The sequence below is a fragment of the Bos taurus genome, chromosome 7 (genome assembly GCF_002263795.3).
Source record: "Bos taurus isolate L1 Dominette 01449 registration number 42190680 breed Hereford chromosome 7, ARS-UCD2.0, whole genome shotgun sequence".
In the NCBI taxonomy this organism is placed as follows: domain Eukaryota; kingdom Metazoa; phylum Chordata; class Mammalia; order Artiodactyla; family Bovidae; genus Bos; species Bos taurus.
Window position 1 is genome coordinate 86,990,738 of NC_037334.1, and position 25,657 is coordinate 87,016,394.

At 34.8% G+C, this 25,657-nt stretch overlaps 1 protein-coding gene across 1 annotated transcript in view; it reads left to right on the forward strand.

Moving 5' to 3' along the window:
* RASA1 (RAS p21 protein activator 1) overlaps positions 1 to 25,657 on the forward strand; it is a 109,853-nt gene that overhangs the window by 65,090 nt on the left and 19,106 nt on the right. Inside the window, 7 exon segments of the mRNA NM_174449.2 lie at positions 2,322 to 2,353; positions 4,972 to 5,024; positions 7,178 to 7,328; positions 9,023 to 9,101; positions 17,063 to 17,183; positions 17,779 to 17,935; positions 22,297 to 22,384. Of these exon segments, the coding sequence (NP_776874.1) occupies positions 2,322 to 2,353; positions 4,972 to 5,024; positions 7,178 to 7,328; positions 9,023 to 9,101; positions 17,063 to 17,183; positions 17,779 to 17,935; positions 22,297 to 22,384 (681 nt within the window).

Below are 25,657 nucleotides of genomic sequence, written 5' to 3' on the forward strand. Positions count from 1 at the left end.
CTGAAACATGTGCTCTGATTATTGTTCCAGGAGGACGGCAGTGGAGAATATTTTTCTTTGCTATTAATTCTCTTGTCTGCCTATTCTGGCAGCCAGATCTTGATATGTAGAAGTAAAACATACTGAGGAAAAGTGGGAAGAGTTGAGGAAATGGTATGATACATTCCATACTCACAGTCACATCGTTACTTAGGTAGAAGAGTTGGGATTAGAACTAAGGCCTAGATTAGAATTCTGTATTCTACAGCAGAAGAGGTATTTATTCTCTATGGGCAAGGCGTATTCAAACGGGAGAATCTTATTACTAAAAAGTTTAGTTTACTAAAAAGTTTCTTCATAGTATGTTGAATTTTCTTCCTGCTGTAACACACCTACCCTCATTATGCTGATTATTTGAAGGAATTGAAGTATAGTTAAACTTTTCTTTCAAGCTCTTGGGACTCTGGGTCAAATTTAACAAAACAAATTTTAATAAGGATAAGTGAAAATTATCTGATGAATACAGAAAAAAAAATCCAGTTTGAGATAAAGGAGACATGACCTAACATAAAAGGAAAGAAAAAAGGAACAAGTTAACAGCCCAATATGAGTTAATGATGTGACGTGGCTGTTAAAAATGAATATGGTCATACTTTGAATTAGTAGTGGAATAATCCCAAATTAAAATTACAGTTTTTCTCCAGTATTTAGAATGGTCTTTATTGGGACATAGTTAATCTTTGAAGGTTAGAGAGCCATCTGGTGATTATCTAGATTTCAGACATGTGGTTGGTGGTTAGATTTGAGAGATTTTCCACTATGACATTCTGTTTTTAATTACCATTCACCAAACACATTTGTTCTGTTATGTCTTAGTTCTAGAATATAAGCTCTCTGAGGATTTTTGTCTCGGATTCAGTGATATGTTGCCATTGCCCAGAATGATGCCTTGCAGTAGAGGCAGTCAGTCAGTGTTTGCTGAATGAATGGCTGTCTCTATGCCTCTTCTTTTTCATCTTCCTTGACATTCCTACCCTGCTGGACTGATTTGGGAAATCTGATTGTCTCTCAGTTCAGCTCAGATGTTGCCTTTTTTCTTTCAGAGAGATTTTATGCTTTCTGAGACTAAATTGTTCTTGTGTTTTTCCATAGCACCTTGTTAACTTTGTATCCCATTACATTGTAAAATAAATTTATTCTGTAAACTCCCCTTTGGGTGAGAAAATAATGCATTTTGTTTTTATGTCATTTTGTGTTTTTAGTGTTTTGTAGTATAGAAGGCATTTAGCAAGTATTTGGTTTTACTTTGGTTAGATATTTGAGTGAGGACCAAATTGAGAGAAGTATTAATAAATCTACATATACTTAGCCCATTTTTCTATTCCTACCTTTATTATTCAATGGAAACTTGATGCCACAGTATACTGGCTGGGTATTAGGACTACAATTCAACAGATACTCAGTGAAAATTATGTGCCCAGCTTTGTGCTAGTGGTTTGGTGGTAGTTGGTATTAACAAAGAATGACTAAGGTCTTAAGATGCTTATAGCCATGATAATGAAATTAATATCACCCAGTATATTATAGCAATATCTAATAGAGTAAGATAAAGTTCAAGAGATGATGAAAGATGTCTTTTCTATTCAGAGTAGAAGTTGATATTTATGTTTTAGGGACGCAGTGTTATAGAGTAGGCACTGTGTTTGAGAGATCCTGCCTACACAGTTTAGGTTTTAACTAATAGCTAGGAAAGTAGTGAGTGGAAAGGGCATTCTAAGTAAAAAAGAACAAACGACAGTGGTGGGAGAATGTAGATTAGCAAAGAGGCAGTTTATGTGCCTCTATATACCATGGTTACAGTATATAGATACCTAAAGAGAAGTGAGATCGGAAACGTAGACTTGATATCCATATGATAAAGGATTCTGGTTGTAAAGTGAGGAATTGTAGGGAGTAGAGAAGTGTTAAAGGTCTTGTTTTTAAAATTTGTTTACTTTTGTTTTGTTTGGTGTTTCTTAATGCAGGGCGGAGTCGAAGTTGAAACTGATGACTCCATATTGGAGTGGTGTGGGGCACAGAGGTAGTTATACTAGTTGGGCTACTGTTAATAGTTTAAGAAAAGGAAGGAAAAGTGCCTGGATTAGAATAATCGCAGAGAGAGAGAGGGACTAAGGGGAAGAGTTTTGAAAAGACTTTACATAAACAGAAACACCTTTTCCTGTATATACATAAATAAATATGAAGGTTGGGGTGTAGATATATTTGAAGATACAATTTTATTAATTTAATCAAAAATATATTAATAGTTACATAAAATACTGTCTTGATGTCTTCCCCTTTAGGGCCGGGAAGAAGATCCACATGAAGGCAAAATGTAAGTTTGTGTTAATTATTAAAAGGAAAAAATATACTGTACAATTACTAATTGGAAAACTTTGATCTAAAAATGTTTTAGAAGAAAAGTGATATTTTTTTGAGCTGATTAAAAAATTTATTTGACTCAAGAATTGATTTCTATTTTCTTAAGGACCTAGTGATAATGAAGGTGGCTTATACCTACATACAGCTCTTAGATCACCAAACTAACGACTTTTTGATTAACAGTAAACAGTACATTAGTAACATTATGAATATCATAATTCTTCACACTTTGTTTTCCTGTTGATTACTTCTTAGTTGCCATGGATTGTTTTTGAAAAGGGGAAAAAAAGAGGTCAAATACCAGTAAATATCTAAAGCTATGTCCAGTTTTCTAAGTATAAACTGTAACTCCCACTGGCATTGGGAAATCTTTTTTTTTTAATAATTGTGATTTTTCCATTTTCTGAACTTCATAATTTTCTACTCATTTGGTATTTAGCATAAGATAAATTTGCATTGTTGGTTTATTTTATGTATTTGTCAGCTCCCTGTAACTTCTTAAGGTGTTGACTGGCAGTAGAGCATCCTCATTAACATCCTGGAGTGCTCTTTGAGACTAACCAGAAGGTATAACTAGCTTTATTCCTTTGATGTAATGATCACCTCCCAGTTAGTTTTGCTTGACACTTTAGTTTCCTCAAATCCTCTCTTCCAACAGCTAGAACACCTAAAACATGTATCTGACTGTATTACTTTTCACTTAAAATTCTTATCTGATTTTCTACCTTAGCAGAGTCTGAAAAGTTCTCCTGATCCAGCCCTTGTTTCCTTACAAGTCCCATCTCTTGTCATTTTTAGTTTTATATCCTCCTCTCCAGCTTGCAAATGTGTATCACTGTTTTTTCTCCTTTGCTCAAGCTACTTCCTAGGCCAGAATTCCCCTCTGTTGTGTTGGTTAATGCCTATTCTTACTTAGAGACTTAACTCATTTATCACTCTTGCCAGCAAGTCTTCTGTAATCTTCTCCCTTACACACCCTACAGAATTGGTGCTCTGTTATTCCAAAAATGCCCTCAGCATGTACCTATCACAGTGCTTTATTATATTTTCTACATTCTTTTTATAGTTACACAATATTTATGTTCCTTTTTCTACTAAAAAGAGGTCTTTCCTAAGGTCACAGACCCATTTTTCTATTATTGATACAAACCATGTGCTTGAAATAGATTCATTTTACATATAGGTGGTAAATCTCTGAGTGAGGAAACTGATCTAATCCTTTCAGAAAGTGGTATTGCTGATTTGTTGTATAAATGCCATTTGTTGCCCAACACCCCGCCCCACCCCCACCTTTATATTCCCCTTTTCTCTTTTATTCTACCTATAGAAGTATAGGATAGGCCTTCAAGGTCATCTAATCAGCTCTCCCCTAGAATACAGAAATCTTGTTCTGCATTGTAATAAATGGTCATTTCGGCCATAGTTGAATGCAGTATGGAACTTTACTGCTTTTTAGGGCAACCTGGACTATTCCAGATATTGTATACTTGTTTTACTTTATTCATAATTAGCAGTGGGAGCCTCAGGGAATTTGAATTCATGAGTTAATTGTTAGAATAAAATTAAAAAGAGGATTTAAATGTTTAACATTTTATTCATGTGAAGAGATAAAAATCCAGTTTTATTTTATACTCTGACCAGTAATAATGTAGATAATTTAAAACAGTGGTGAACAGCCTCTAAACTTGTAACACTGGATTTTAGGGCAATTATATGTCTTAATTTTACAGCATTATTTTTAATCATGACTGAAAAGAACAAGTTGGAAAGTGAAATACTATACCAGACCCTGAGAATATATTGTCAGCTTGGTATTAACATACATGTGTTAATTGGCAAGATAGATAATAGTCCTTCAGGTACATGAGAGATTTTAAGTAATTTAATCACTAGTAATTAATTTTTTAAATCCAGATGTATCATTTTTTTCTGAGGTAAATTATTTAAATATTATATGCAGTAGATTTTGGCTGTAATGTCTTCTATAACATTTTCTAAAGTCTTAAGTATCAGAATAGAAAATATTGTAGCAATCTGATATGATAGGCCATTAGCTCAAACAGATATCTACTCTTTCTCATCACTCAATCTTATTGTCTGGCTTTCTGTAAAGTATCAGTACACCACATTGACTGAAAAGGGAGAACTTTCACGGAAGTTCACTTTGAGAGAAGTATGAGAAAATTAATTGACTAATCTTTTTTGGCAGTTTTGGTGGGCTCTACCTGTACCACTCCCCACTCCTAATAAAAAGAAAAAAACAGAATACTATCTATGATAATAATTTGTCATTATCAGAATTAAATCCTATTTTTTGTATTGGTAATTAATATGGAAATTGTAGTTCATACTAGATGGCCCATTGTATATTTTGTTGTTTACAAAACATCTGTTTACAGATGTTTACAAAGTATAGTAATAAATGTCAAAGGAATAAGGTCATTTGAATTGCATTACATTTATTTCATTATGTCAGCTTGAATTAAACTTAACTGTATTGTGTTATTTAGTTTTGATTTAGTTAACAGCAAGAAAGACTTTTTGATTTACATATTTTATTCTCTTTTTAAGATGGTTCCATGGGAAAATTTCCAAACAAGAAGCTTATAATTTACTAATGACAGGTACTTGTATATTCACTTTACTTTTCTAATGTTATTTAAAAAGAAAAAACAACACTTATCATGTGTTTTGCCTTTAGCATTCTTTTGATTTTTATGCACACTGTAATTTCTTGCCCAGCACAGAGAAATTGGTATTTCTGGTGTTTTTTAGCTGAAAACATACATGCAGTATAAAATTCAGTGCACAGTGTGTTTTCTTTCTGGACCAGGCTCCTACAGTCTTCCTTAGAAGCAGTGCCAGATGAGTTTTTTCCTGTATTTCTAGAAGTTTTCTGTCTGTGTGTGCCTGCCTTCCTTACCACAGTGTATACCTTTATACATACCTCCTCACACATTCTCACAGGAACATGCAACACACTTTTTTCATTTTAATACATATTTTGGGAGATTATTCCGTATCTGCATATTTAAAACTTCATTCTTTTTAATGACCATAAACTTTCCATTGTATAAATACCATAATTTGTTATAAGTTTCCTATAGAGCAATATTATGTTTTCATTTTCTTGTTGTTTAGGCACAGCAAATGTTCTTGAATTTATCTTTATACACTTGTAGAATTATATACTTGGGCCTTCTTGAAAATATAGTTGTTTTAATATTTCATAAAACTGTTGTTACAGAGATAGGCAAAATAAAAATTGAATGTATTGTGGGTTTATTATTTAAAAGAAAAAGTATTCCATCATTCATCCTAACTAAAACTTAAGATTAAATTTAATTACCAAATATGTCTTCAGTAAGCCATACTTTAGAAGGCCTTCAGACAAGTTTAATAATCTGTAATTTGTAAGTCTTAGTTCTTTAAAAAAAAAAAAAAAACGACCAGAGTTCAGTAGTTTCTGTATGCAGTGAATAAACTACTGATTATTTAAAACTGTTATCTGAGTTACTATTCAAGCCATGGGGCATTACATTTAATTTAATAATACTTTGTTCTTCTGAAACAGTTGAGGCAGTTTTATTAAGTATTCAATTATAGTGTGAGGATATAGATTAGAAATAAAGAACATGATAATGCCATATGGTAGTAACAGATGAAATGCTAAACCAAAGTGACATCCTATCTGCTTTCAAAGTGGCACCAAAATATTTATTTTAATGAATTTACTGAATTTTGAATATAGTTTATATTTTTTGAATTTGCACCAAATACCTGAGGCACTCACTGTTGTTTTAGGCATGTAAATTAAAAAAGAACTAAACTTAATTTTCTTAAATTAGTTTTTATTTCCTTTGGGTCATGTGCTCTTTTAAGAGGCTGGTGATTTCCCGCCATGAAAGGTACACATAAGCACTTGCAGGCACAATTTTGCAGTAGTTCCTATTCTTTGTATTGAACATAAAACTACTTGGTAGCAAGTGGTTTGGCTTGATGATTGGAACTATTAGTAACTTACAGAAAAACATCTGATATTTTAAGTTTTCATTGTGCTTTCCCAAAAGCAGTCAAGTTCTGATCCTTCCTATGTCATTAGGACTTAAACAGAGAAAAGGTAGAAAAGCATCAGTGGTAAGAGTCATTGCTAATTGCAGATGTCAAAAAGACTTCTCTAAAATTAATATGAAATATCTGATATATGATTTGCTGCTTATGATTTTTTAAGATCATGGCTTTTAAATGAAATATCGTGCATGTGTATTAATTTTGATTAGGTACACAAATAGTTGTTTTCATCTATCTTTATAAGTTTTTGCTACTATTTTATTATAATTATGACTTTTTAATGTTTAATCAGAAGTATTAAGTACAGAGTATGCGAAAGTAAAATTCACTTCAACTTTTTTTTCACTTTTCTTATTCTGAGATTTGCAAACAGTGTAGCAGTTTTAGCCAGTACCCCCTACCTGTGGTTACAGTATTCTTTCCAAGTTATGACAGATACGTATATTATTAACCAGAAGTCATTGCTGTGAACTTCTGCCCTGTATTTTTATGTAATAAAGACAAGTAACATCGTGGGTGGTTGTGACTCATAAACCAGAAAATACAAAAAAATAATTGCCTTAAGATTTTTTATTATAAAACAAGTACCTGGTGAAAATTAAAATTTGTATATGCTTTTGAATGTACTTTGTAATTATACTACTTAACTCTTTTTCTTTTGTAATTTGATAATTAGGGAATAAAACTAACAGATTAATTTTTACAGTTGGTCAAGTCTGCAGTTTTCTTGTGAGGCCGTCAGATAATACTCCTGGGGACTATTCACTTTATTTTCGGACCAGTGAAAATATTCAGCGGTTTAAAATATGTCCAACACCAAACAATCAGTTTATGATGGGAGGCCGATATTATAACAGGTAAGTTGGGAGAAATTTATAGTTCTCTTTTACTTTTGGTGAGTAGAGTTGAAATATCATAAATAATAGTTTATCAGAATCAAAATTATATAAAAGTTTCTGACTCTGTAATATTTGAAATTATAAGACATTTAATGTAATTTAGTCATCATGTCCAAGGATTTTTTAGACATTGTCAAACATGAATATAAATTAATAATTTATTTCTTCCAAAATAATGTATATAATTTTTTGATTATTAATGCACAGGTTATTTGCAGCAAATTTGTTAGTAAGTTCATACATTATCTGTAGGAAACAGAACATCTAATCTAAGAAAATGTATTAGTCTTTTATCAGTGAGACATTTTAATAGGAAAAAAGTTAAAGAATGACCTAAGACTTACTGATATTGTTACCCACCAATATTAGGTTGTTCCCAAGCTGGTATTAATTTGTAATTGTTGGTTCCTACTTTTCACCTTTAAAATTCTTTGCTTGTCTCATTCCCCTCACCCTATCATGTTAAATGCTGTCTCTGGTATTTAGTTCATATTCATCTGTACTTTTTTTTATTAATCTTTTCAACTCTTCTGTTTTACTTTTTAATATTATACTTTATTTATATTTAATTTTAAATAATTTTGTAGTAGGGCAAAGATATTTTATCATCAGTGATAAATATATATGTGTGTATATACACATATGTATCTCCAAAGATAAAAGATATATACATTTCAACTATTCTTTCAGTAGGAAGAACTATGAAAAAAAGTGAATATATATCCAGTTATATATAAATATACACCTATGTGTATATAAAACAGTTATTGGATCAGTAGGAAAACCATGAAAAAATCAATTGATAAATTAACAAGATGTTTTGAGAAATGTTGCCTAGCTGTCACTAAAATATCCTTTCCTCTAGTGTATTAAAGGAAAGTTAAAAATTCTAGGTTTTACATATTTAGGACAGTAAAATGGCAAACTGACTATAGAGAAACATTTTTATACTTAGAAAAACTCATGCTAAAGTTTGTGTTAAAATACATTATATAATGTCATTTTCAGTTTTTTATTTGTAATATTTTCCAAATATATTTTATAGTGTTTTAATCAAAATCATCAGTAAGCCTTTCCTGCTATAGCTGTAATCCTACATATAAGATTAGCTCCTGGTCTGCCTGCCTTCTTCCTTCCTCCCTCCCTTTTTTGTTTCTTCTTTCACCTTCTATTTGTCTTTTGACTCCATCTTATTATAAAAGCAGAGTATGTAAATGATAACTTTTGATAAATTTATCATTTGGATGATAAAAATTCTTAAGTTTAACCTGAACTAACTACTTGCTAAATAAATGTGATTTGTCTGTCATTTCTTGCTCAAACTCTCAGATATTTTTGTCTAAAAAAAAAAAGGAAAAAAAAGTAGACTTTTAATCCTTTCCTCACATAGTGATGCTTGGAGTAGTGTGTAGAAAATTGAAATCTCTGAGTCAAATATTTCTGACCTGTAAATCAATATTAGGAACATTCTTGCTTTTCTAAAGTAATGTGACTGTAATGATCATATATTCTATTAATATATTCTGGCTATATACTTTGGGAAAAAAACTTGCAAACAGATAATCCTTGCTAACAAGGTTTGTGTGTATTTTTAAGATTTGCAATTTTTATGAGACAAATTATGTCAGTGTTAGTAATTTTTATTTTAACAGCATTGGGGACATCATAGATCACTATCGAAAAGAACAAATTGTTGAAGGGTATTATCTTAAGGAACCTGTACCCATGCAGGTCAGTGTTGTTTTTCTTTTTGCAGTAATCAGCTTTTTAATTTAAAATGCTTTTTTTGGTGATATGGTTATGCACACATCCATGCATTTGAAATTGGATAAAATTTAAAACTGCTGATTATTCAGATTCTTTCAGAAAGTGAATATTTGTAAGAGAATCTCTTAGTTTTTATGTTGGTTCTAGATAATTAGGAAGTCCTTGGTGGCTTTTTGAGAGTAGAGGGAGTGGTGGGGACAGAAGCCAAGTTGCACTGGGTCAAGGAGTGAGTTTGTTGGAGGCAGAAGTGGAGACAGCAAAGATAAATCACAGCCAGGTTTATCTAGGTGAGCTTGGGAAGTAAAGAAAATAAAAAACAGTAGCTAGAAGATGATGTAGGTAAAAAGGGGTTTAAATTTATAACTTCTTTGTTTTATTTGCCTGAAGTTTTATGGTGAGAGAGTTTTGAGCATGTGTGTACTTGAGGAAAGTGAGTGGTGGGTGAGGGATGGGGTAGTGGCAGTACTCCATGTATAAGGTCCTAGAGAAGGCAAGAGTGACTGAAATCCAGAACATAAGAAGGACTGGCCTTGAACAAGAGCTCCTGCTGAATGTTAGTTGATTAATGCCTAGGTGATTGATTAGCGTCTGTATCTTGCCCATACTTCCTAAAGTGTGGTCGGTAAAGGGTTGTAGCAGGGTAAGTAAAAGGTACTTCAAAATAGTGATTAAGAATTTTCCTATGTGGAAAATGGGGGTAGTGAATTTCCCGGGATGTAAAGAAGGATTGTGAGGGGTTTTGGGTCCCCACTAAACTTCCACAGTGATTTGTAGTGTCCTGAGTGTCTCATCATTTCCTCCTAACCAATTAGTTTCTGACGGTTATAGCCGACTATTAATTGCTAATTAAGAGAGAAACATTATTCTGATGCTTAATATACATTTAAGAATCATCTTGTCACATTTTAATATAATCTTGCCTCATTTCCTCATGCTTTCCTGGTAGATGGAAAGTTCATGAGGGCAGTTTTGTGTTGTGTTTCCAGTGCTTTGTTGCGATCTCCATGTTAGCTTCTTCCTGTTTGCCTTTCAAGTTTACATTTCAAGTTTCACTTCCTTGTTGACACCTTCCTAGTATCTGTAGTTAGCAATTATGTACCACTTTAGTTGGGGCTTCTCTGGTGGCTCAGATGATAAAGAATCTGCCTGCAAGGTAGGAGACCCAGGTTGGATCCCTGGGTCGGAAGGATCCCTGGAGGAGGGCATGGCAACCCACTCCAGTATCCTTGCCTGGAGAATCCCATGGACAGAGGCTACAGTCCGTGGGGTCGCAAAGAATCAGATATGACTGAGTGACACACACCCCTCCACACCCCTTTTGTTGGCAGTTCTGGCAGACTTTGCCTAACGTTTTTCTACGAGTATGGTATGTGCTTTCTAGAAACCACTGCTTAGGATCTTTTTATTGGATCAGAGATGCCTTTACCTACAAGTGATGGATCCTGCCAGTCACTTCTGTTGCTGTATTCTGCATTCTAATTCAGATTGGCTTTTTGAGTAATAAATTTTATTTGCTCACAAGTCATGCACACATTTTTCCCATCCTAAATTTGTCTTATTAGAATTTTCTAACTAAATTTTTTATAGTTAGAAAAATAAGTAGCATTTGACATTTAGTAAACTTTTTTCTAAAATTATAGCATAGTTTTAAAACTTAAACTTACTTCAGATATACATTGTGCCTTATTCTTGTGTCACTGTTTCATAACTGAACAAACTTCCAAGTATTATCATTTGCAAAAGTGCCTGTAATGCTTTCAGTACTTCAGAAATAACTGATGCTGATTACAGAGCAATTTGATTACTTCATAGAAACCATTAAATGCTATTTGAAGTCAATTATTTGGGGCCTGGAGTAAAAGTAGTTTACAGAAAATTTGAGAATCGTAACACTTACCTGTCCTTCCCAGAAGGATTCTAACTGTTAGAGAACCCAAAGGCTAGTAATGTCCTTTTATTATTGTAAAAGTGATTAGCTAACAGAATCAGCTCATTCCCCCTAAGGTTACCCTGCATACCCCTACTCAGGATAAGATGCTGAAAGAGAAAGCACAGTGGTCTTTTTCACTTGGTGGAACTAACACTTCCTGAGACAGATACTAGAAGAAAGGAGGAGCCTTTTGAACACTATTTTAGACATCATATCTAACATGTATTAATTTATTTAACTTTTTAAACAATTTGATGAGGTTGATTCTGTAATTATGCCCATTTTACAGATAGGAAAACTGGGACCAGAGAAGGTAAGTAAATTACTTAAAGCGTCAAGTCATCCTTGACTCTTCTTTTTGTCTCTTACACTCTGTATCCAAAGTGTCAGGATCATCATGCCATCTCTGCCTTCAAAGTATATATATAGAATTCAACCATCACCAGAAATATTTTGGGCCTGGAGTAAAAGTATGTTCCAATAGAAGTTTGAGAAATGCAACACTTACCTATCTTTCCCAGCAGGATTCTAACTATTAGAGAATGTCATCTCTTTGTTTTTACCTCCTTCTGCCCCCAACTCCCCTTTAAAAGTGTACCACAAAACAAACAAACAAACAAACAAAAACAAAAAAAACTACCACAGTCAGAGGAATCCATTTAAAATGTGAGTCAGACCATTTCACGCCTCTGTTTAATACTAAGAGGTGGTCTATTTCATCCAGAGTAAAAGCCAGAGTCCCTGCAGTAGCGTGCAGTGTCCCGTGGTCCTCTGAACTCTTCCTACCATCCTTCCCTCTCACTCATCTCCACTCACACTGGCTTCTCTGCTATTTTAAAAAAAATATGTCAGGATCTTTGCTGCATTAGGATTTTTGCTACAGCTGTTCACTCTGCCCAAAATGACTTTCCCTTAAATATCCACTTGCCTCATTCTTTTACTTCTTTCAAATTTCACTTAAGTTTTAGCTTCACAATTGAGACCTACTCGTACAATATTATTTATTGCTGCTACTTGCCCTACCCTGTAGAGCACTTACCACCTATTAACATACAATTCAATTTGCTTATTCATTATGTTTATTATCTCTTTCCATCTTTGGAATGTAAGTTCCTTGAGGGTAAGGATCTTTGATTTATTCACTGATGTATCTCAAGAACTACAACACTGGCACTCAGAGAACTATTGAATTCATTTATCAAATGAGTTTTCTTAGCCATTACCTGAGAAAGGCAGGATTTACAACTGGAGTAGGAGCCTGCACACCTAAGGTCTGTGCAAAAACTTGCTTCAGTGGTTGTTACACTCTCACCAATCAGATAATCTGTTTCCCTTTGGGAGGAATGTATGAGACTTCCTTCTCCAGAACTTTGTAGAGAGAGTAGGCTGAGAAGCCTTCCCTCCTGTCATCTAGTAACTTACCAAAACTTGGAACGTGAGGTCGTATTCCTGCCTGTAGTGTCTTCGAATGTAGGTATTGTTGATTGGTTGACCAGCCTTTATGTTAAATAGGAAAGATTTATATAATCCTGAAATCAGGTATTTAAATCCACATGTCAGTGTTGTAATGTGTTAAATGAGGGAGTGAAAGTGGCTCTGTCGTGTCCGACTCTTTGTGACCCCAAGGACTGTAGGCTGCCAGGCTTCTCTGTCCATGGAATTCTCCAGGCAAAAATACTGGAGTGGGTTGCCATTTCCTTCTTCAGGGGATCTACCTGACCCAGGAATCAAACCTGGGTCTCCTGCATTGCTGGAAGTCTTGACTGAGCCACCAGGTAGACTACAAATATGCCCCATTCTGTACTGAAGAGTAAATATTATCACTACTGTGATGAAGATTGATAAGTACAAATCTATACAACTAGGGACATAGTCATCACTATTTATCATCTGGGTGCAGTGTATCTTTAAAATTTTTTAATTTTCTTGGTCATTTTCTGAATAATTTGTAGGAGTAAGAATGAAGATTTAGTACAAAAAAAAACTTCATTAGAAATTTAATAAGAATTAAAAGTAGTAAACCCCAATTTTTGTTCTGTATTTCCTTGGTTATAAAGGCTTGTTCCTGAAATAGAAGGCAGCTAACTCTTACCCACTGTCATGTACGGACCTGAATCATATCCATCTTGTAAACCCTAATTTCAGATACAGCTTTTATAATAGTTCTTGCTTAAAATTCCTTTGGTTCTTTTCACATTTTTCCTGTCAAAATGCAGTACTGATTCTAGATTTTAAATATATTTCAGCTGCGTTCTAGTTTGATTCTTTCTTGTTCTTGCAACTTCAGCTGTAATACTTTGGAAAACTTTGTTTCATAATTTTGTTGTATAGTACAGTCTTCTTTACTCTGTAAGTGTAATATATTTTTATGTTTAGGTTTGTAAACATCAATTAGAATGGTTAATATGGTGAATTTTAAAATTTCTACATTATATGTTTCCTTCCAGTAATGTTTAAATACAAAATACCTTTGTCCATTTATAAGCCATATTGAGTAAATCTTGATGCAAATCATAAAAGTTTTAAGAATCCTCATTTTCTGTTAGGAAACAGGTTTATCTAGATTTCTTGTCACAAATTATTGCATGATGTCCTTCTTGTTGAATCACTAACTAGATGAGTGCACCATATTTCCTTTATTTCCCTAGAAATACAACATTTTCTCAGCACATTCTTGAGTTTGAGAAAATTCATCAAGGATATTACCATATCAAGAATTATAGTCTGAAACTTTGCTTATAAAAATCAATTTTATCATCACAGTAGATCAGAGTATTGATGTTGCTTTGCTTTCATCATCTGATTCCTTTTATAAGTGTCAAACATCTTTTTCACTTTTTTCTTTTTGCTAATATGGGCAAAAAATTAAGAATTCTGAATTTTGATCTGCACTCAGTGAAAACTAATGAACAGATAACAAAGATGGCCTTTTGTATTTTTTGAAAGATGCTGCAGTAGTTGGCAACAAAGGAGAAAGCGCCAAAGGTGATGCAGTAGTTGGTGTATTTCACTGGTGCATCAGCCTCTAGGCCAGAGGTCGGCAGACTTTTCTGTAAAGGACCAGATAATAAATGTTTTAGATTTTGTGGGCCATTCAGTCTCTGTCTCAGTTACTTAAACTTTGCCTTTGTAGTGAAGCAACAACACACAGTATGTAAAAGAATGACCACGGCTGTGTTCCAGTAAAAACTCTACGTCCAAAAACAGGCCGTGGGCTAGGTTTGGTCTGTGTGCTGTGGTTCGCCATTCTCTTCAGCATACTTGAGTGTAATTGTTGAGTCATGGTGAAATGGTTCCTAGGATGATAAAATAGCCGAGTGTTTAAAGATGGAGGAAAAAATAGGATTCATGAAAACTCTATAACATATCTTAGATATAAAACGGTCAGCCGGATCCATGAATCTCTAAGAAAAAGTCATAAAATATTAATTCTTGCATTAATTCTTATTAATTAATAAGAGCTGCTCAAACAAGAAACTACAAACTAAAATTGGGTCCATTGGACTAGATGGTAATATTGAAGATTGACTTCTTTGGGGAAGATCATTATAAAGGCACTTATATCTTTATATGCTTCCTGACATCCTAATTCTTTTATTGTAGGGGGTTGTGGGGATTTAGCAGTTACGATACATGCCTTCCTATAGTGCAGTGTCATAAAACCAGTAAACCCCACAGGATTATGGGAAAGGTGGAGTTACGGGTACAACACTGAAAAGCATCATCAGTGACACATAAAGATAAGAAACTAGTAACAATTAGCAGAGTTTTTATATGTGGTAATGGGTAAGAATTATTTAAAATGGGTAAGAAATATGCTAAACAGGTAAGAAATATTTAAATACTGCTGCTGCTGCTGCTAAGTCGCTTCAGTCGTGTCCGACTCTGTGCGACCCCATAGACGGCAGCCCACCAAGCTCCCCCATCCCTGGGATTCTCCAGGCAAGAACACCGGAGTGGGTTGCCATTTCCTTCTCCTATGCATGAAAGTGAAAGGTGAAAGTGAAGTCGCTCAATCGTGTCTGACTCTTAGCGACCCCATGGACTGCAGCTCACCAGGCTCCTCCATACATGGGATTTTCCAAGCAAGAGTACTGGAGTGGGGTGCCATTGCCTTCTCTGATTTAAATACTAGGTTGGTGCAAATGGAATCGCGGGTTTGGACCATGAATTTTAAATCATTGTAGCTAGACTCAAATACATCTTTATTAATCAAAGTAGGAACCATTACAATCAACACATTTTTTTTTTGCCACTGAGAAATAAGTTTGTGTATTCCTGTAGCATTAAAACCATACTTCAGGATTCAACAAACTCTTGGAAAGCATTTTCTGCATCCTGGCTGGTTGTGGAAGTGTTTTCCCTGCAAAAACTCATCAGAGATGCTTGAAGAAGTGGTAGGCATTTGGCGAGAGGTCAGGTGTATATGGCGGATGAGGCAAAACTTCATAGCCCAATTTGTTCAACTGTTGAAGTGTTGGTTGTGAAATGTGCAGTTGGGCATTCTCATGGAGAAGAATTGGGCCCTTTCTGTTGACCAAAGCCAGCTGTAGGCATTGCAGTTTTTGGTGCAGCTCATCAAATTGCTGAGCGTACTTCTCAGATGTAATGTTTTGCCAGGATACAGAAAGCTGTAGTAGGTCAGACCAGCAGCAGACAACCAAACACTGACCATGACCTCTTTTTGGTGTAAGTTTGACTTGGGAAGTGTTTTGGAACTTCTCACTCCAGCCACTGAGCCGATTGTCTGTATAAAATCTATTAGTTGCACATCATAGTTTGATAGAGAAATGGTTCATTGTTGTGTAGAAGAAGAGAAGATGACACTTCAAAATGATTTTTTTTGAGTTTTGGTCAGCTTATGAGGCACCCACTTAATGGAGATTTTTCACCTTTCCCAATTTGCTTCAAATGCCAAGTACTGTAGAATGATTGACACGAGTTCTTAAGCGACTTCTCACGTGGTTGTAAGAGGATCAGCTTTGATGATTGCTCTCAATTGGTCGTTGTCAGTTTACCACGGCCAGCCACTATGCTCTTCATCTTCAAGGCCTACTTTGCAAAACCTCTTGAACCACCACTGCACTATATGTTCATGTTCCTGGGCCAAATGTGTTGTTTATGTTGCTAGTTATCTCCGCTGCTTTACAACGCATTTGAACTTGAATAAAAAAAATCGCTCGAATTTGCTTTTTGTCTTAACATCATTTCCACAGTCTAAAAACTAAACAGCAATAAGTCATTAGCAAAAAAGCATAAAGCGAGAAATACGCATTAAAATGATGTATAACATAAACACATTTATTTAAGAATGTATTCCAAAATCAGATGGCAGAATTCAACAATGCAAAAACAGCAGTTACTTTCGCATCAAGTAGTACAATAAATAAGGCACTTTACCTTGAAAAAGGCCTGAAGTTTTCTTGTGGAAGAGGCCATCAGAAGGGTTGTAAATAGTGGGAAGTGGTAAAAGGAGGACTGTCTGAAATCAGACACATTAGGACGCCAGATGTGGCTGGATGGATATGGCTTATAACACTCAGTGAATCTGGGCAGGCCGTTCAGCTTTTGGGATGTATTTTGCGTATTCCTAGGCATCGCATTTCAGCTGGGTGCAGCTTTCTGCACTGACTTAGAATTTCTCGAGGATGTAATTGTGCATAAGCAAACATGAATTTGCTTTATGCTCAAATTGGTTCAAATCTATCAGTTATGCTGGGACAAATGCATGTTTTCAAAACAGTGTTGCTATAAAGCACACAAAAAACTGTATTTTAAAAAATAGTTCTTGAGAAATGGTAAGGGTACCTTTTTGAAAATTTCTTTGGAAAGCAGAATCTCTTAATATGTATGTTACATTATTTTAGATTTTGGTATTATTATTTTTTTAATGTCTAGACAGGAACAATCTGGTTTTTAAGTTGGTAGTTTAGTAGATTTTACTTCATTTCCATAAAGAATTCATGAAATAATTTTAATATTTTTGAAAATTCAGGATCAAGAACAAGTACTGAATGATGCAGTGGATGGCAAGGAAATTTATAATACAATTCGTCGTAAAACAAAGGATGCCTTTTATAAAAATATTGTTAAAAAAGGTTATCTTCTAAAAAAAGGTAAGTGTAAACTTTTAAGATTAAAGATTCAGCTTCTTAATAGAAACATTGTGAGTACTGGGCATAAATCTTATTGAGATATGAATTTAACAAGTTGGCATCTGATTCTTGGTCCCCTGGTCACCTGTCCATAACTTTTTTTAAGTGAAAATTCTTATTGACATTTATCACATTCATGGTATTGAGGTTTCTAGTTTATATATTTGCCTCAGTTTGGCATTAAGAAATGTGGGGGATGAGGGGTGCATGACTAGCAGAAGAGATTTTTTTCCCTTAGGACCAGAAAAGAATTAATGCTAAGCGAGAATTTTAATGATTTATTGTAATGAAATCTCTAAATACACTGTTAAGGTACCCTTGTCACTTACCTTGTAATTCATTAAAACAAGGAATATAACAAAATATTTTTCTACAGATAGATTACATTTTTCTCATTTTATAAGGATTGGTATTATTGAAGCTTTGGGAATAAAAATTGAAATATGAAATATATTTGACTTTTTTTAAGCAATGATCATTTGTATGATTTTACTATTGGTGATTTTATAGTTCATTATTTGGCTAAGGGAGGACAATTTGTTTTTTTTTTTAACAGGAAAGGGAAAAAGGTGGAAAAATTTATATTTTATCTTAGAGGGCAGTGATGCCCAACTTATTTATTTTGAAAGTGAAAAACGAGCTACAAAACCAAAAGGATTAATAGATCTCAGCGTGTGTTCTGTCTATGTTGTTCATGATAGTCTCTTTGGCAGGTAAGAAATTGGTTTCCTATATATTTTTGGAATTGTTTTAATAATAAACTAGTATGTTCAGATCATTTCAAAGCATAGCAAACCAATTTTGAGAGCCTGAAAATCATCTGAAAATGTCATGTTTACTTTCTAGGATAATTTTTGTTTTTCTCTTTTAGACTAACTTATGCATAAAATTCTACTTCCACTATATCACATAGAAATCTATGGATCTCTTGTATATGCAGTGTGCTTCCCTGCACTTACTGCCAGTCTTTTGAATGACTTTGATTCTTGTCGCCTTTCTCCTATTTTATCATTCTTGGTTAACTCAATGCATCTGATAGTACTAGATCACTCAGTTGTACTATATTAACTTGATTCCTAAGAAAGCTGATGTTGAGAGACAACTGTAGTATAAAAACAATTATTTCAATAGAAAAGAGGAGAGAGTATTTCAGGTTTGAAATTAAAACTTTTTTTCTTACATTAAAGTCACAGTTTTTAAGAAAATAAATAGAAGTAAATCCTGAACATCACAAGGCAAATTCAGCACTTAATTCCATCTAGATTTTTGTAACAAGGGCCTTTCTTTACCTTTCACCATCAGTATTATTAATAAACCTATTTGACCACTTAAAAGATGGACTATCTGTTATGAATCCATTCTAGTGTTTTTGGGTATACTTAGCAATTTTATTACGTATTGCTATGGGGGCTTCCCAGGTGGCACCAGTGGTAAAGAATCTGTCTCTCAATGCAGGAGACACAAGATACGCTGGTTTGCTTCCTAGGTCAGGAAGATCCCCTGGAGAAGGAAATGGCAATCTACTCCAGTATTCTTGCCTGAAAATCCCATGGACGGGGGAGCCTGGTGGGCGAACAACCCATGGGGATGGCAAACAGTTGGACATGACTGGGCGACTGAGTAAGGCACACAGGCGTGATGAAGGAAACACAGATAATTACAACAAATTTTTAACAATCTATTTTCTGCTGCAGGATGGCATTTCTACTAGGCAACTTCAGTTTTTCCTATTTAAGTTGGGAAAGCTTCAAGAGAAATACCTGTAGAGTGTACAAGCTTGTCATTTTTTCCAAATTGTGTTTAGGAGATCACATTAGTATTATTTGAAATTTAACAGTGCCTCTTTTAAGTGATTGAATAGGTTTGGGAGATGCTGAATTGAACAAATAATTTTCCAGACAGCGGGACATTCTGAAGTTGTAGCCCATGTTTGTATTGTGAATCATCAAGAGTGAATCAACATGAAATACTATGAATCATCATGAAATACTATGTGAATCATCATAAAATACTATGAAGTATTTGATGAATTCATTTAACCTTGATACTCTTGCTTGATACCCAGCCCCAAACACTTCTTAATATCTCTTGAAGACAGCTGTCCAAAAAACAAAAAAAAGACAAATCTGGGTAAGATAGGAGTTAAGATTTTTTCCCCTCACTTAACAATCTGGGAAACGTGGCCTTCAGATGTAGCAGGTCAGACCTCTGGCTTCCTCTCAGTCTTGCTGCTCTGCCTTGCTTTGTGTGTACTGGGTTTTTGTCACAGAGCCACTTCCTTCATGAGAGCAAAGGTGGCAAACAGTGCCAGAGAAAGGAGCAGTGAACATTTCCTCCAGTAACTACTGAAAATACTGAGAATACACTATTTGTTGTGTTATCAAATAGATAAAGTCATTGTATATTTCTTGCTTTGTGTAAGTGTAGAGCCCCGTATACTGACTTACCTTGAGCATCTGGGTGGAGTCTAATGTGAAAGTTCATGGCAGCCTACAGCAGTAGAGATGACTGCAATGCTCACCCAGCCTGTGGTGTAGGAATGCTGGTCAGCCCTGCTGTTCAGCTGTTTTCTCCAGTGCTTTAGTTGTGTAGCTGTGCAATTTTTCCAGGTTTTTTCAGTATTATTGAGATGTCTCTAATATTGTTTCTTTATATTAAACTTCTGACTTTTAATACTGCTTTACTTTAAATATTAACTGTTTCAGAAGCACAAGTTGAAAGACATTTCAGTCATACAGAGTTATTGCTGTACTGAATATTTACATGGGAGTTTTGCACCTTTATCTTTTCTTAGGCTGAATCTTTTACTGTGGCAGTATTTATTGTTTTATCTTTTTAAGAAGGATGTTTTTGATGGATATTACATTTTAGGTTTGGTGATTATTTTCTTTCAGCCTTGTAAAGAGTCTCCAACATTTTGTCATTCTGATTGTTTCTCTTTTGGAGACTATAGATATTTTTTTTTTCCTTCAAGGTGTATACTTATGTCATCTTTCTCTGGAAGCTTTGAGATCTTTCCTTATTCTTAGATTTTCAAAGGTTAAATCAATATGTGCCTACTTTAAAAAATTTTTTTTTTAATTTATCGTGTTTGCAAAGCTTCTTTATTCTTAAGACCTGATGTCTCCTGTCGGTTTTGAACAATTCTCCGTTAGTGTCTGTTTAAACAGCCCAGCTGCCACTCTCACTTGACTCTTCTGGAATTCACATTGCATGTTATCAACCTTCCACTACATCCCATGTGTCTGTTAAACAGTTTCCTCTATGTTTTTCATAATGTTTTTTTCCTTTCTGTGCCTCAGGTTAGATATTTTCTTCTGATTTGTCTTTCAGTTCACTATTCTTCTGTAGTTAAATGCATTTGTTAAGGTCTTAATTTTATTTATTATATTTGCCACTTTATAATTTCCACTTGAGTCATCCTTTATATTTCTAGTTATCTAACAAAATTCTTTTTTTTATCTTTTTCAAAGAATTTTAATTACTATTAAAAATATTTGAAAGTTGTATCTGTCCTCAACATCTATATTATATGTAGATCTTTCTCATCTGTTTTTCTTTCAGCTTTTCAGTCATTTGATCCTGTAATGTCAATTTATGTTTGACTAAATAGTGGACATAGTATGTGACAAACTGTAGAAGCTATACATAATGTTATTGCCTCCAGAGAGGACTGTTCTTCTGCCAGATAAGTTAGAGTAGGGGTAGTTCATATTGATCTGCCTAGGAAGCAACTGCAAGTATTGGTGAAGGCTGTTTTATCTCTGATTTGCTCTTACTTCTGAAGGCATAGCCCTTCAGGTGTCTCAACAGAAAGCCAGCTCATCTAAAGGCCCTGAACTCATTTGTCTCTCCCAACACTTGTGAAACTCTGAATGTGCTTGGTTAGCTTTTTAGCCTCTTAGATGCTTTCTGCTTATTGCCTCAGCTTCCTGCCCTAAGCAGTTTAGGATTTGGCAAACACCTTGAAAAGAACGGCTGTGGAGAATGTCAGTCTCACCTCGTTATATCTTGGTCCCTCAAGTCTTAGCCACCTCATTGTTCTCCAGTGACTTCATACAGTTGTGTTTTGTTTGGTTTATATTTTATCCATCCAGGAGGGTTAGTCTGGTACAAACCACTTTCAGAGTCAGAAGTTTTCAGCTGACATATTCCACTGTTCTGTGGTATTCTTAAAGCATTGAAGACATGGTTTTTTATCTTTAATCCATATGTTAAGCTTGTACTCTGTGTATTTTGCTATGACCTTCTAACACCAAGGTCTAAGATATTTCTTTGGTTAAAGCAAGAAATACAAATAACACTTATTAAATTACAAAAGTTTGAAGGCCCTTTTAAACTTTCAAATCTAATTGGAAAAACAACACATCTTCAAAAAATATGTAAACTACTAATATTGTATTTACTCGTCAAGTAAATCATATGTAGTACAGTACATACTTATAGGAAGAACAGAACTAATATTTAGTGTACACTACTATTAGGTCATCTGATCCTCAAAATACGCTTGTTGACATTTCCATTTTAAAAGATGAAAAGTGGCCAGTTGTTAAAAAATTTTTAAGTTATAAAGAAGAAAATTAAAATCACCCATAATCCACTGAGAGATAGCCATTAAGAACATTTTGGGTCTAAAGAACCCAAATGTCTAGTCTTTCCTCAATACATAGAAATGTGTATTATATATCATCCTTAAGCTGCAAGTTTAGTAACATATTTTATTTGTTTTAAAGTCTTTAGATTAGCTATATGCAATTCTAGCACTTCTGCTTCAATTTTGTTTTAACTTTTCAATTTTCTTGTAACTTTTCTATTTTAAAATAATTTACATAGTACTTTGAAATGTTTTTAAACTTTAATAGATTTCAGTACTACAGACAGAAAGCTTTCTAAAGTATATGCAGCTGACATATTCTTTTTAGTAATCTAGTACAGTGGATTATTTCTCTAAATGAATTGTTAATTTTGTATAAATTATATAAGTATATTGATTTTTTTTTCTAAAGTTGGTATAAGTGCTGTAATCAGTACATTTTGTTGAACTTCCTAATAACTTTTTGTTTGTATTTTAAAGGCCAAACTGTTTCCAGATAGTGGTTCAGCACTTTAGTGAAGAACATTACATCTTCTACTTTGCAGGAGAAACTCCAGAACAGGCAGAGGTAAGTTAAATGTTTTTTCAACCACTATAAACCTTTAGTCAGTCCATATTTTCTTAACTAGAATAGAAAACTATTGTACTTACAGTGATAAAAAAAGATGTCTGAAATCTAATCATCTTTTAATTTAAGCAATAAGAACTTGCATGTGTAAAAAAATTTTTGAAAGAAATGCAAAAAAAAAAAAAAAACCCCAAAACACAGTGAAGGGTTATTGGTAAAATTCCATTCTAAATTGACCTTAAAATACTCTTATGATGTTCGGCTCAACTGAGAATGCTCATTTAAAATCTTCTCTGAAGAAAGGTTGTAGATCAGATCAGATCAGATCAGTCGCTCAGTCGTGTCCAACTCTTTGCAACCCCATGATTTGCAGCACGCCAGGCCTCCCTGTCCATCACCAACTCCCGGAGTTCACTCAGACTCATGTCCATCGAGTCAGTGATGCCATCCAGCCATCTCATCCTCTGTCGTCCCCTTCTCCTCCTGCCCCCAATCCCTCCCAGCATCAGAGTCTTTTCCAATGAGTCAACTCTTCGCATGAGGTGGCCAAAGTACTGGAGTCTCAGCTTTAGCATCATTCCTTCCAAAGAAACCCCAGGGCTGATCTCCTTCAGAATGGACTGGTTGGATCTCCTTGCAGTCCAAGGGACTCTCAAGAGTCTTCTCCAACACCACAGTTCAAAAGCATCAATTCTTTGGCGCTCAGCCTTCTTCAGAGTCCAACTCTCACATCCATACATGACCACAGGAAAAACCATAGCCTTGACTAGACAGACCTTTGTTGGCAAAGTAATGTCTCTGCTTTTCAATATGCTATCTAGATTGGTCATAACTTTCCTTCCAAGGAGTAAGCGTCTTTTAATTTCATGGCTGTAGTCACCATCTGCAGTGATTTTGGAGCCCAGAAAAATAAAGTCTGTCATTGTTTCTACTGTTTCCCCATCTATTTCCCATGAAGTGGTGGGACCAGATGCCATGATCTTCGTTTTCTGAATGTTGAGCTTTAAGCCAACTTTTTCACTCTCTACTTTCACCTTCATCAAGAGGCTTTTTAGTTCCTCTTCACTTTTTGCCTTAAGGGTGGTGTCATCTGCATATCTGAGGTTATTGATATTTCTCCCAGCAATCTTGATTCCAGCTTGTGTTTCTTCCAGTCCAGCGTTTCTCATGATGTTCTCTGCATATAAGTTAAATAAGCAGGGTGACAATATACAGCCATGACGTACTCCTTTTCCTATTTGGAACCAGTCTGTTGTTCCATGTCCAGTTCTAACTGTTGCTTCCTGACCTGCATACAAATTTCTCAAGAGGCAGATCAGGTCATCTGGTATTCCCATCTCTTTCAGAATTTTCCAAAGTTTATTGTGATCCACAGTCAAAGGCTTTGGCATAGTCAATAAAGCAGAAATAGATGTTTTTCTGGAACTCTCTTGCTTTTTCCATGATCCAGCGGATGTTGGAAATTTGATCTCTGGTTCCTCTGCCTTTTCTAAAACCAGCTTGAACATCAGGAAGGTTCCTGGTTCACATATTGCTGAAGCCTGGCTTGGAGAATTTTAAGCATTACTTTACTAGCATGTGAGATGAGTGAAATTGTGCGGTAGTTTGAGCATTCTTTGGCATTGCCTTTCTTTGGGACTGGAATGAAAACTGACCTTTTCCAGTCCTGTGGACACAGCTGAGTTTTCCAAATTTGCTGGCATATTGAGTGCAGCACTTTCACAGCATCATCTTTCAGGATTTGAAATAGCTCAACTGGAATTCTATCACCTCCACTAGCTTTGTTTGTAGTGATGCTTTCAAAGCCCACTTGACTTCACATTCCATGATGTCTGGCTCTAGGTCAGTGATCACACCCTCGTGATTATCTGGGTCATGAAGATCTTTTTTGTACAGTTCTTCTGTGTATTCTTGCCACCTCTTCTTAATATCTTCTGCTTCTGTTAGGTCCCTACCATTTCTGTCCTTTATTGAGCCCATCTTTGCATGAAATGTTCCTTTGGTATCTCTGATTTTCTTGAAGAGATCCCTAGTCTTTCCCATTCTGTTGTTTTCCTCTATTTCTTTGCATTGATCGCTGAAGAAGGCTTTCTTATCTCTTCTTGCTATTCTTTGGAACTCTGCATTCAGATGTTTATATCTTTCCTTTTCTCCTTTGCTTTTCGCTTCTCTTCCTTTCACAGCTATTTGTAAGGCCTCCCTAGACAGCCATTTTGCTTTTTTGCATTTCTTTTCTATGGGAATGGTCTTGAACCTTGTCTCCTGTACAGTGTCACGAACCTCATTCCATAGCTCATCAGGCACTCTATCTATCAGATTTAGGCCCTTATATCTATTTCTCACTTCTGTATAATCATAAGGGATTTGTAGATATTCTCAGTATACTCAAAAAGGTAAGTCAGTTAGTTTTGCTAATAAGCGTTGGCTATTCTTCACTGGTTGAACTCTGTATCTAAAAATAGAAATTCAGTTATCACAAGGAAAAATTTGAGGAATTTTTCTATTTTTCTTCTAAGTCTAGATATGTTTTCTTTCAGTATTAGCCATTGATCCAGGTGCAGTGCCTTTATTAAAACTTTTATTAAATTTTAAGTAATGTGAAGAAATGTTTTTAAAGATCTCCTTTTAAAAATACATTGATTTCTCTGAACCACAGTATTTCTGGGGTGTTCAGTGGTATTTTGTAGATATATGGCTGTATTTTCTTCTGCTGATACTCTGTGGAAGGAACCTGAAAGTAGTTTAGAGGTGAAAGAACGTGACTTGATTGAAAAAAGAAGATAATTTGCCAATTCTGGATATGAGACAGATGCTCTTAAAACTCTGGATCCTGGCTTGGGTCCTGATTCATAAATTATGAAGATATGTTTGGCTGTAGAATAAACTTGATGAACGAGCCATTGTGTTTTATGGCTCATAATTGAATATCATTTTTCATGTCATGGAAAAAATATCACAATTGAATACTCATTGTTAGCTTGTAATACACATAAAAACTTGTTTCATGGGTGAAAAAAGTGAAAGTATTAGTCTGACTCTTTGTGACTCCATGGACTGTAGCCCACCAGGCCCCTCTGTCCATGGGATTCTCCAGGAACAATACTGGGGTGAGTATTCATTACTTTCTCCAGGGGATCTTCCAAATCCAGGGATCAAACCCGGGTCTCCTGCATTGCTGGCAGATTCTTTACTGTTTGAGGATGGGTATTTATACCTAATTTGCAAAAATAGGGCTCATAATATTTGGGTAACTTTGGCATTTTTTTTAATCAT